The sequence below is a fragment of the Struthio camelus genome, chromosome 15 (genome assembly GCF_040807025.1).
Source record: "Struthio camelus isolate bStrCam1 chromosome 15, bStrCam1.hap1, whole genome shotgun sequence".
Lineage (NCBI taxonomy): Eukaryota > Metazoa > Chordata > Aves > Struthioniformes > Struthionidae > Struthio > Struthio camelus.
This window is the reverse complement of record NC_090956.1, coordinates 7,913,715-7,923,809: the sequence shown is the minus strand read 5'-3', so window position 1 is coordinate 7,923,809 and position 10,095 is coordinate 7,913,715. Positions and strand designations below refer to the sequence as shown.

Below are 10,095 nucleotides of genomic sequence, written 5' to 3'. Positions count from 1 at the left end.
TCCTGGGGCGAGTTCCTGGGACAGAGCTGTTTTCAGATAATTTAATTATCATGTGGCATACACCTTTTTAGTCCCCCCTGAAATGGTGTGTGATGTCTTTGGTTTACATCACTTGTTGGAAAACACTCCAAAGCATTGAAAAACTATTAAATTGTTACAGTATTGGATGCCAACACACAGGGCTATTAGTCTAATTCATCCTTCAGATCAAAGCCCACACAGGCAGCTCTCCTGCCTACAGCTATTTTCCTTTTACTTTCCCGCTTGACAGTAGTCCCTCATATCCCTCTGTTCTGCTCTCTTTGAACATACACATTTTCCTTTAGTCATGGAAATATAATTTATGTCTATTATGCTGTATTATAGATTGCAGATCAGGACAAGCACGCGTTACTGCCTGGAACGCCTGTTTATTGTACGTCGGGGTGTCTAAAAACAAAAAATAAGACACCCCCCATTCCCCCCCCCCCCACCGCCCCGCTTAGCTGGGGAGAGCAAAATAAGCGGGAGGACTTTAAGAGGGGAAGGGTGGGGGGGAGGCTGCACTCTGTGCCCAAAGTTTAATTTTACAAGTGGAGACCTTGAAGCGTGATTTATTAACACCACGCGGGTTGCTGCTGCGGCGCCGCGGCCGGGGCACGGCTGGCCCCGCTGCCGCCCGGACCACCCAGCGAGCGGCGCTCCCGGCGCCCCCGGCGCCCCCGGCCGCCGGCGCCCCCGGCCCGCAGCGCTCCCGGCGCCCCCGGCCCGCAGCGCTCCCGGCGCCCCCGACCCGCGGCGCTCCCGGCGCCCCCGGCCCGCAGCGCTCCCGACCCGCGGCGCTCCCGGCGCCCCCGGCCCGCAGCGCTCCCGGCGCCCCCGGCCCGCAGCGCCCCCGGCCCGCAGCGCTCCCGGCGCCCCCGACCCGCGGCGCTCCCGGCGCCCCCGGCCCGCAGCGCTCCCGACCCGCGGCGCTCCCGGCGCGCACCCGCTTCCCAGGGTCGCCCCGCCGCCGCCCCCCGCCGCCCCCCGCCGCCCCAGCGCTGGCCACGGTGGCGCAAAAGGGATGTCCTGATTACAGGAGCAATCCCCACCCCGACACCGCGGGAGCGTGCGAGCGTGCAGGGGGGCGAGGAGGTGGGGGGAGAGAGAGGGAACGAGACGGGCAGAGGGGAGGGAAAGAGGGAGGAGGGAGCCCGAGCGCTGAGAAACGTCCCTCCATCTCCCTCACTCCGCGGGAGCTGCGCGAGGAGCAGGAGGATGTTCGACAACACGCAGTACCCCTATAACTGTTTCAATTACGACGGGGATGATTATCCAACCTGTAGTTCTGACGAAGAGAAAAAATTCACCAGACCGGCGTACAGGTAAGAGGAAGTTTGCCCCAGCACCGCTCTCTCCGGGGAGCTGTCAGACCGTGGGAAAGCCCCTCTCCAGGTGGTTGGGGACTTCTCTCCGGGTGCGTTTGTCCCAGGCACGGGGCCTGCGGGGGGAAGATTTCACCCCTTCCTTGCCTGAAGCGTTCGTGGCTCATTTCCTGCCCTGTGGGGTCACAGCAGCCCCAGCGTGCTGGTCCCGCGCACCGCCGAATCACCAGCGCTCGCCTTCCTGCTCTCAGGATCTCAGGAGCCCTGGAGAAAGGGGGCTACGTGGGCAGTGTGCCGTGAGGGGCATGGACACAGGAGACCGCAGCGCAGGTGTCCGCAGCAACGGCCCAGGGCCTTCCCGCGCCTGAGGGCTGGCATCTCCATGGTGGTGGCTCCGTCTCACTGGAGCCCTCAAGTTCAGGGAAACTTTTCTAATAGGATCTGAGACGTTGACCGATCTTTCTTTAATCCTCCCATGTCTAAACCCTCGTGTGAGGGTGAGCAGCCTGGTGGGGATCTAGTGGTCTGGAAGTAACGCCTGCATTTCGTGCTGCCTGACTGGCATGAGACAGGCAGCAGCGGTGCTCTCCTACGGCCAGGCAGATCCCATCTCATCTGCTGGGCTGTCTAGGGTCAGGACGCAGAGCCAGAGGGGCACCTCTCATAAGCAGGATCATGTGCGCATATGTACCTGTGTGATCCTCGTTATATGAGTTCTCATTATCTGAGGATATTATATATGACAATATTATATTATCCTCATTATTATCTGTGTATAAGGCAATGGTGTAACAGCCAGTTTTCCTTTTTTCAGCTACATTGCCTTAATTGCAATGGCCATCCAGCAAAGTCCATCAAATAAAGTCACCCTCTCTGGCATTTATGACTTTATAATGAAGAAATTTCCTTACTACAGATCAAATCAAAGAGCCTGGCAGAACTCCATCCGACATAACTTATCACTTAACAGTTGTTTTGTAAAGGTAAGCTCAATAACTATATATTTACATACGCACTGTGCATAGATTAAAAAAAACCCAACGAATTGCAAGAATAATCTTATCACTAGGAAAGAAGGGAAACAAACAGCTGAGCTACAAATCACCTAAAATCTCTCTGAGTTGTCATTTATAAAGATAAAGAGTATGTCCTTGTCTGATGCGCGCTAATAGATAACAAACTGAAGAGGCTGGAGTTTACATCCTATTCGTATAATGATAGAGAATAGGCTTAAAAGTCATGTCATTTGTGTTTACACCATTCTTGAATGTAAATGAATGCAGATGTTAAGCAGCAGCATCTGTAACACATACAAATACTGAACTGCCTTTAAATAAATACAGGTTCCCAGAACAGAAGGGAATGAGAAGGGGAAAGGAAACTATTGGAGCTTTGCAACGGGATGTGAGTCCATGCTGGATCTCTTTGAAAATGGGAATTACAGGCGAAGACGGAGGAGGAGGAACATGAAAAGGGAACATAAGGAGCAGAGACCAAGCAGAGGGAAAAGTCCTTCGTTGCCTGATATGTCTTCTACAGACTCTGGTTTAAACAACATTTCCTCTTCTGAAAGTAAACATGAAAGAGTTGAATCAGGACCAAGACTACTGGAACCTCATGGGTTTGCTCCAAACACTACAATGACGAGGCAGAGCCTAAGCAATTCCTCCTTAGCAAAATCGGATTCCGAAATTAAATTTAGCATCGATTACATTCTTTCAGCCCCTGACCCTTTGCCTGTTCTGAGATCTCAGTATAACATGCAGGAAAATAAATATCGTTTACTGGAGGCCCAGCAAATTAATCTCCAGTTCTGGACAATGTGATGTTATTTGTATGCAGTAACAAAGTCTGAGTTGCAGTGTATTCAGCAGCCTTGCATCACTGAAAATCAGCCATCTGCCTCCTCTTTTTGTCCACAACTAGTATTCAGAAAGGGTTACCAATCCACCAGCTGATACTCTGTCTATACCAAAAGAACTTTGCTTAAAGTATAAATAACCGTTATCAATATCAGTTTTCACTATGCTGAAATTCAGGAAATTCTAGCTTTGTTTTCTAAACTATCCTGGACTTCATTTAACATCATACAGATTTCCTTTCTCGAGTAGAATCCAACAGAAAAGAGACTTGCTTATCACCCATTACTTTATTAAAGACAAAGTGGATTTGAGTCCACTGTCACTGGTGGAAATTAGGATTAATTCCACTGAGTATATCTGTCAGATCTTAAGCTGATCTAAAACAGTGTAATTCTATGGACTTACACTGGACGAGAATGTAAAGGGTGGGGGGGGGGTTGTTTTATTAAAAGAAATCACATAAAACCACTCAGTCTTCCCTTAATTTTGATTTTAGCATCATGTCTCAAGCTATAGTAAGTATCATGCAGCATTAATACATCATTAATTGGTAAGTATAGTTATTAATAGATGTTTAAGGTATATTTTATTGATATTCAGGACAAAGTTGTTTAAACTGTTGAAGCTGTATTCAAAATAATTCCAAGAAACCTAATTGCAAGGCTGTTAAACTGGTAGACTTTGATGGATAGTGTGGCAGAGGCATAGGGACTCCTAATGCCTTGTTAAAAAAAAAATAGCTCTCCCCCCTTGTACTACCAGAAAGCTTCCTGAGATGCTACAGGAAAGTCCTTGAATATCTTTCATTTAGCAAGTATGAAGGGAAAAACAGCCCTGCAAGAACCTATATCCAGTGTCGACCAAAGCCAGAATTCCATCTACCTGCTTTGAGACAAGTTGTATATTCCTATTAAACAGATTTTTATCGATCCTTCCTGCAAGCAATCACCAAAGTGGTACTTGATACAATTTCAGCAAAGCTAGTGAGGTTTATAATTTACAGATAGCAGTGCTAGCTCACGAGCTCCATTTCTAATGAAAGCCCTTTCATTACCGTTTGCACTGTAGCAGGGTATCTCAGAACAGACCCTTACGGACAATGATGAACTGTAACCAACATTTAAGAACTTGCTTTTATATAACTTCTTGTTCACAATGAACTGCTTCCAGTACCTAATGGCAACACTAGTAGAGACTCCACAAAGTCTTGGTTTTCGGCTTGGCTACTACAAACTTCGCCTGCTGCAGAGAAAAGAAAAAAGACAAGGATTCCGGTGGTTATAAGCAATTATACAGAGAGTGATAAAATTATCTTTGCAACGTGAACTGAAGGTAAATGCAGGTGTAAGAGATAAGATTAAGCGAAACTGTGCTAGAGGTATGCTCAGGCATGACTTGAATTTTTATGCAGAAGCTTTGACATTTCACTAAGTTATTTTACATTGTGGCTAATATATATTGTACATTTATACTATATAGTCTTATATATTGTTACTGAGAAAGGGAGCAATATCACTGTGCTTATATGTTGTAAAAATGCATGGTGTATGTTACTGTGATGTTAAAAGTCCTGCCATATACTTAAAATTCACCATCAGCAGTATTTCACACAGATTGGTAATAAATGCTCATTTCTTTGGAAAACTGTAACACCTGGCATCTTCAGGCATTACCAGAGCATGCAAAATTCTTTATTTTTTCTTCCTCAAACAAAAAGAGAAAAAATGAAAAATCATGTCAAAGTCAGGTCACTGCATGTCTTCCGAACTTGCAGAGGATGAGTTCTTCTGGCTAAAATCTGTCTTGAAGTGGGAGCTTTCAGTTAGCTGTGGATCAATGGTTATTTTGTGCTGTTATCTGAAAAAAAAATTTGGCTCATTAGATGTGATTGATCTGCTGTTTACATTGATGTTAAAAAAAGAAGAAAACCTCAGAGTTTCTGGGCAGATGGATTCTCATTTGGAGAAGAAGAGAATTTGCTCCTGTAGCATTATACTCAGCACTACACTGGTGTGGGAGAGCATGTCTTCATTTAGTACTTCTGTGTATGCATGCACTCACACGTGGGTTGGTTTGTGTGCATCTCTAGCTTTCTATCTGCATTTATATATTCATGCTTTATATGCAGATTTTTTCCTGGTTGTTTTAAACATGGCAATGCTGCTGTTAGGCTCATAGTTATAGTAAATATCAGTAGCATATTTGAAATATATATTTTTTGCTGTGAAATGTGCAAATATGCTTCTTAATACGTGTTCTCTGTTAAAACTGCTTAGCAGAGATAACCAAAGGGCAGCAAAAGTTCCTACTGAGCAGATGCCTCACCCAGGTGAACGCAGTCGGCTAGCTGCCACTGAGACCGATGGAGATGCATTTATGGCTACTAAGTAAAACGAGATAAAAGTGTAGGAAAGGCAGAACCTGTACCGATTTACAGCAGAGATCCAAAGCCATTTCTAGTAAGATGAATTAATATTCACAAATAGCCATTTCCTTTGCTCACAGTAAAGTGCCTGCTAGGAGAGACTGTCATACCTGAGTTTCCCTAACATATAATCAAAGAAATTTGTGTACAAATAGGTGTTAACATTTGTTTTGCAAAGGATATCAATCATATTTCAAAAAATGAAGGGACATATTTCAATTTACCCAGTATATTATATTCTGACAACTCCAGAAAGGTTTCCAGCACTTAAAGTGAATGGCATTTAATATAGAACAACATAACAGGGGTGAGGGCTAGACGTGACCTTATTCAAATGTCGTAGCCGTTACAAAGCCATTCCCAATGTAATTATAATTAAATACTTTATGCCTTTCTTGCAAATCCTCTGATCGATCATTGATATTAACATTAATATTGTATTACCCCCGAGCAAATGTCTCCCATACAAGCGTTATGGATCACCAGGTTTCCATTAACAAAACTGTGAGCTATTGCAGTATGCTGGTCGTGGATAAATTTACGTAAATTACCTTTTCTTGGGGAAGGGGGAAAAAAGTCTAGGGTCTTTTTTTTTCTTTTTTAATCCTGGCACACTGAGTCTGGTGCTATTTCTTCAGCTGAGCCAAAGGCAGGGCTAAGCAACGCACAGAGACTAGGGCAGAGTCTGTCTGTCTTCTCCAATATGGGCTGGACAAGGGCAGCGTTCTCTGAGCCTTGACCGGACAGTGCTGGCTGGGACACACGTAGCTGCCAACACGAGCAAAAACTCCGGTGTTTGGCTCTGAAAATTATTCCTCCTCTCAGGGTGGTCTTCCATCTTATAGAGTGGGGAAACCCCAATGAGCGGTGAATATTGCGATGCTAAAAGAGGTGCTCCCCTTGGCGGGGCTGACGAGGCCGGTCCCGTGCGCAGGCTGTCGGCCCAGGCCCAGACGGCAGGCGCATGGGAGCACGGGCAGCTCCTTGCACTGCGGCACTGGCAGCCTGCGCCACGTGGAGGGAGAAGCAACCTTTTGTCCCATCCTTGGAGGATCATAAATACGTTTGCAAAGGGAAAGATGAAAGGTTTCTTTCCGGGAAGAAGCTAGGCTCAGCCTCACTGAGGGACCTCGGGGTGTTTTGTTTATTTACCTGTTCAAAGACAGGTTTCCCATGAAAAAACAGAGATTGTGATGGAGCTATGCCAGGTTACTCTGCAGCGATTTTACTTACGATGATTTCGTTTCTTAGGCTTTTGTCATCAATGTCACAGAAATGTTTCTCGCACAGCAAGACAGCTGATGATCGCCCTCCCATTGGGCAGTGACATTCAAAGCTCTTAGGCAAAGCTGCAGCACTCCTTTTTCTACCAGAGGCCAGTGAGGTGAGGACAGCAGCGCACCAGGTGCAGGAAAACAGTTGACCTCACCTGAAGGAACCTCTCCCTCACAGCAGCACCTTGTCTTCATTGTGGGAGGGCTACTGCCAATTGAGAAAGCCAAAACCAAATGTTTTCTCTGTCAATAAAGCCAAGTCCCTGTTCCCCTATTTTTTCTGCCAGTCAGATAGATCTTACTGGTTGAGTCCCATTAAATTGCCCTATAAGCAGATGCTGTGTTCCAGAACTGTTGGTAGGTCAAACCACACTGCAGCCCCAGCTCTAACTGCTCCTTTACTTTGTTGGGTTTACTTTGTTGCACCTTATTGCATTGGCTGCTATAGCGGCTATTAACCGTGGTGCAAGCTGGTCCTCACGTACTTTTTACACCAATCTGCACACTCCCTGATGGTTGACTCCAGACTTCCACTTTTGTGCTGTTTTCTGCTTATGAAGAATTTCCCTCCTGGATGGGAATTGCCTGTTCAGGTCCAAGTCCTGCGTGTCCTTTCCCCTCTCCCGCGGGCAGAGGGAACACCCTATGACGGGAAGGGACCTGGAGGAACACATCATGGGGAAACAGCTCTGCTACGTCAACCTTCCAGCAGTACAGGGCTCGCTGGGGATCTTTGCAAATGGTACTTTCAAAGGGCTTGAGAGCTGCTGTAAGTCAGGTCTGTGTTAAGCTTGTCAATCAAGGGCATGATGTCCCCAATCTCCTACCACGCTTGAGCTCAGGTGTGAGAGGGAAGCTAGCCTGAGTGCTTGTATACTGCCAAAGCAAATAGGGTCTTAGTCTTCACTACTGGCAGAGTAAAATAGCCCCGTGTCTGTGATCAGCATTTCAGATCCTAGACCCAAACGGTATGGAAATCCTGCATGTCTAATTCCAGCTGGCCTTTCCCTCTCCAGTTCCTCTGGGGCGCATTCTCCTCTCCGTTGTGCTGGTGTAAATCCTTGTAAATCCATTAACTTTGGTACAATTACTGTTGGAATTGAAATAGTATACGTGCAACTGAACTTTTCATACAATACTTAAGGTCCCTAGCCACACAGTACACTGAACAATGCCAGCAGCTCATCTCCTAGATGGCACTCTCGAAGCAACCAATGGTCCTACCTCTTTATTTTCCCTTGGCATCCAGCTTCTAGTGCTTTTTCCAGAACACGGGCACCATATGTACTGCAAGGCACAAAGAAACTAGTACATATCCTCTGTCTCTGTTTTACTGAGAATGTCTTTCGTATGGCTCTTAGGCTCATTAAATTAAAGACTAGGGTAGGTCCAAGTCCTGTGGAACTTGCATTGGAATATTTTATCCAGGGAGCTAACATAAAATAACAAAGTAAGTTGTGCTCCCTCCCACCCTAACTACAAGGGTTGCAGGCAAATCCAACTGTGAGAATTATGCCTGAGAAAGAACTGCAGGATTTCTCCCACTGTGAAATCCAGCTGTTAATTCAAACAAAAGGGATGGACCTGACTAGATAGGCCAACTGGCTTCTTTCCATCCTAAAGTCCATTGTGTTCCACAAGTCCCTAAATTTATGGTTGTGAAGGTCTTCCAAGGCCTTTAACGAAGTATGGCATGCAGTGTTTTTGTTATGGAATGTGCACTGCAAAGGGAAAACAAGGTTTGAATTTATCTTTCAAATGAAGATCCTGGAATCTCTCAGGATAAACAGTCTAAATTAGGAATCAAAACATGCCATGTTTCTCACCATAACTATGAAACTGAAAATAAGCACTTGCAGAGTCCTGTCAGAGAGGAAAACGAGAGGTTGTTATAAGCCCAATCGACTTTCTCTTTGTCATGAACGCTTTTGTGCGTGCTCATTGTCACTCTGTAGCAGGAGAACGCAATGTGCAGCATGGTGCATAACCCTTCATCTTTAGGGGGCTGGTATTCTGCCGGAGTGCTTTAGGAAAAAGATTTGCCCTTCAGGATTGAGCTGCTGTTCTCCATTATCTATCCACATTATCTCCACATCTGGCACATGCTATCTTGTCTTGCATTGAGCAGGATGGAAATAGGATACCAAAATACTCTTTGACTTGCCAACCTGAGTGGTGTAGCTCAGTGCAGTTTTCTCACTGCTAGGACTTACACAAAATATCTGTTCTGCATGAAAGCTGGTCCCTTTTAGGTCTTTGTCTAAGATATAATAAGACTTAACAACCTTGGAAGTTTGTTCAGTTTTCATAGGTATATCAGTGTCTCCAATCAGAGAAATAAACTTCCTGAAACGTGCACAGCTACAGCAGTGCTACTCTTTCCCTCAGCCAGTAAAATCTTCTGTTAGTACTAGCACTGCTGTTGTCAGTGAAAAACCCTGGCCTTACTGCCTCGTGTATGTGAATGTAACTACCTCCCTGAAGCTGTAGTTTCCATAGCTGCTAATGGTGAAAAACTATGATGTTTTTCTCTGTCCGGGAAAAAAAAAATTAGGATAGAATCAACTTTTCTCTTGAGCCCAAAGGCTCCGATGACCATTAGCCATCTGTCCCAAGCATATCTGCTGTAGCTGAAAATCCTTTCTGAGATTTCATACCACAGATATTTATTTCTGCATCAGAATTGCTCCCTATCCTCCCCTCTTTGCCTCAAGGCGTTATGCTGTGCTAGTATTGACTGCAACCATGCTGCTGCTGCCATCCTCCTCTTCCAGCACAGTCTATCTGAGACTAAGAAAAAGAACCCGTTCTTTCCATAAGCAGTGAAAGTGGAAAATAACAGGTGCAATGAGCTGTGTTTTGTGGTTCTCTCTCTCAAGCTTTTCTACGCTGAGGGCTATATGAGCAATTATTGAACCCTGCGAGGCATTTTGGTAGAACCATGCCATAACATTGCTCTTTACTGGGCCATCTGGGACTGGCTTCCCAGGTTGAAGCCTAACTCTCGTGAAGTGAATGGGAATTTTCCCATTGGACTTAAGGAACCAAAATCTCATCCTCTGTTACCAGGATTAATCAGATCAAAGGCTGTGTGAACAGCAGCGAAAATTACATATCTTCTAGCAGTTATTTGGTGTCTTCTCAAGACAAAAGAGCAGCCTGTCTCCACAGGTTTCTTCAGCCCTGTC

General features: G+C 45.6%; 1 protein-coding gene across 2 annotated transcripts; it reads left to right on the top strand.

Annotated features, from left to right (window-relative positions):
- Window positions 1-1,129: 1,129 nt before the first annotated feature.
- Window positions 1,130-5,433, top strand: FOXL3 (forkhead box L3). Of its 2 annotated transcripts, none has more exons than XM_068908976.1 (3): window positions 1,130-1,346; window positions 2,263-2,329; window positions 2,690-4,856. In XM_068908976.1, the coding sequence occupies exons 1-3, from the start codon at window positions 1,240-1,242 to the stop codon at window positions 3,170-3,172; spliced, it is 657 nt and encodes a 218-aa protein (XP_068765077.1). In that variant the 5' UTR covers window positions 1,130-1,239; the 3' UTR covers window positions 3,173-4,856. The 2 variants fall into 2 exon arrangements, with proteins under 2 accessions (XP_068765077.1, XP_009688415.1); XM_009690120.2 differs by having other exon boundaries at window positions 1,136-1,346; window positions 2,161-2,329; window positions 2,690-5,433.
- Window positions 5,434-10,095: the final 4,662 nt, after the last annotated feature.

Coding starts and splice junctions, on each gene's coding strand:
- FOXL3 (XM_009690120.2), top strand. CDS start 1,240: ATGTTCGACAACACGCAGTACCCCTATAACTGTTTCAATTACGACGGG. Junction 1,347..2,160: donor TTCACCAGACCGGCGTACAG/GTAAGAGGAAGT, acceptor TCCTTTTTTCAG/CTACATTGCCTTAATTGCAA. Junction 2,330..2,689: donor TTAACAGTTGTTTTGTAAAG/GTAAGCTCAATA, acceptor AAATAAATACAG/GTTCCCAGAACAGAAGGGAA.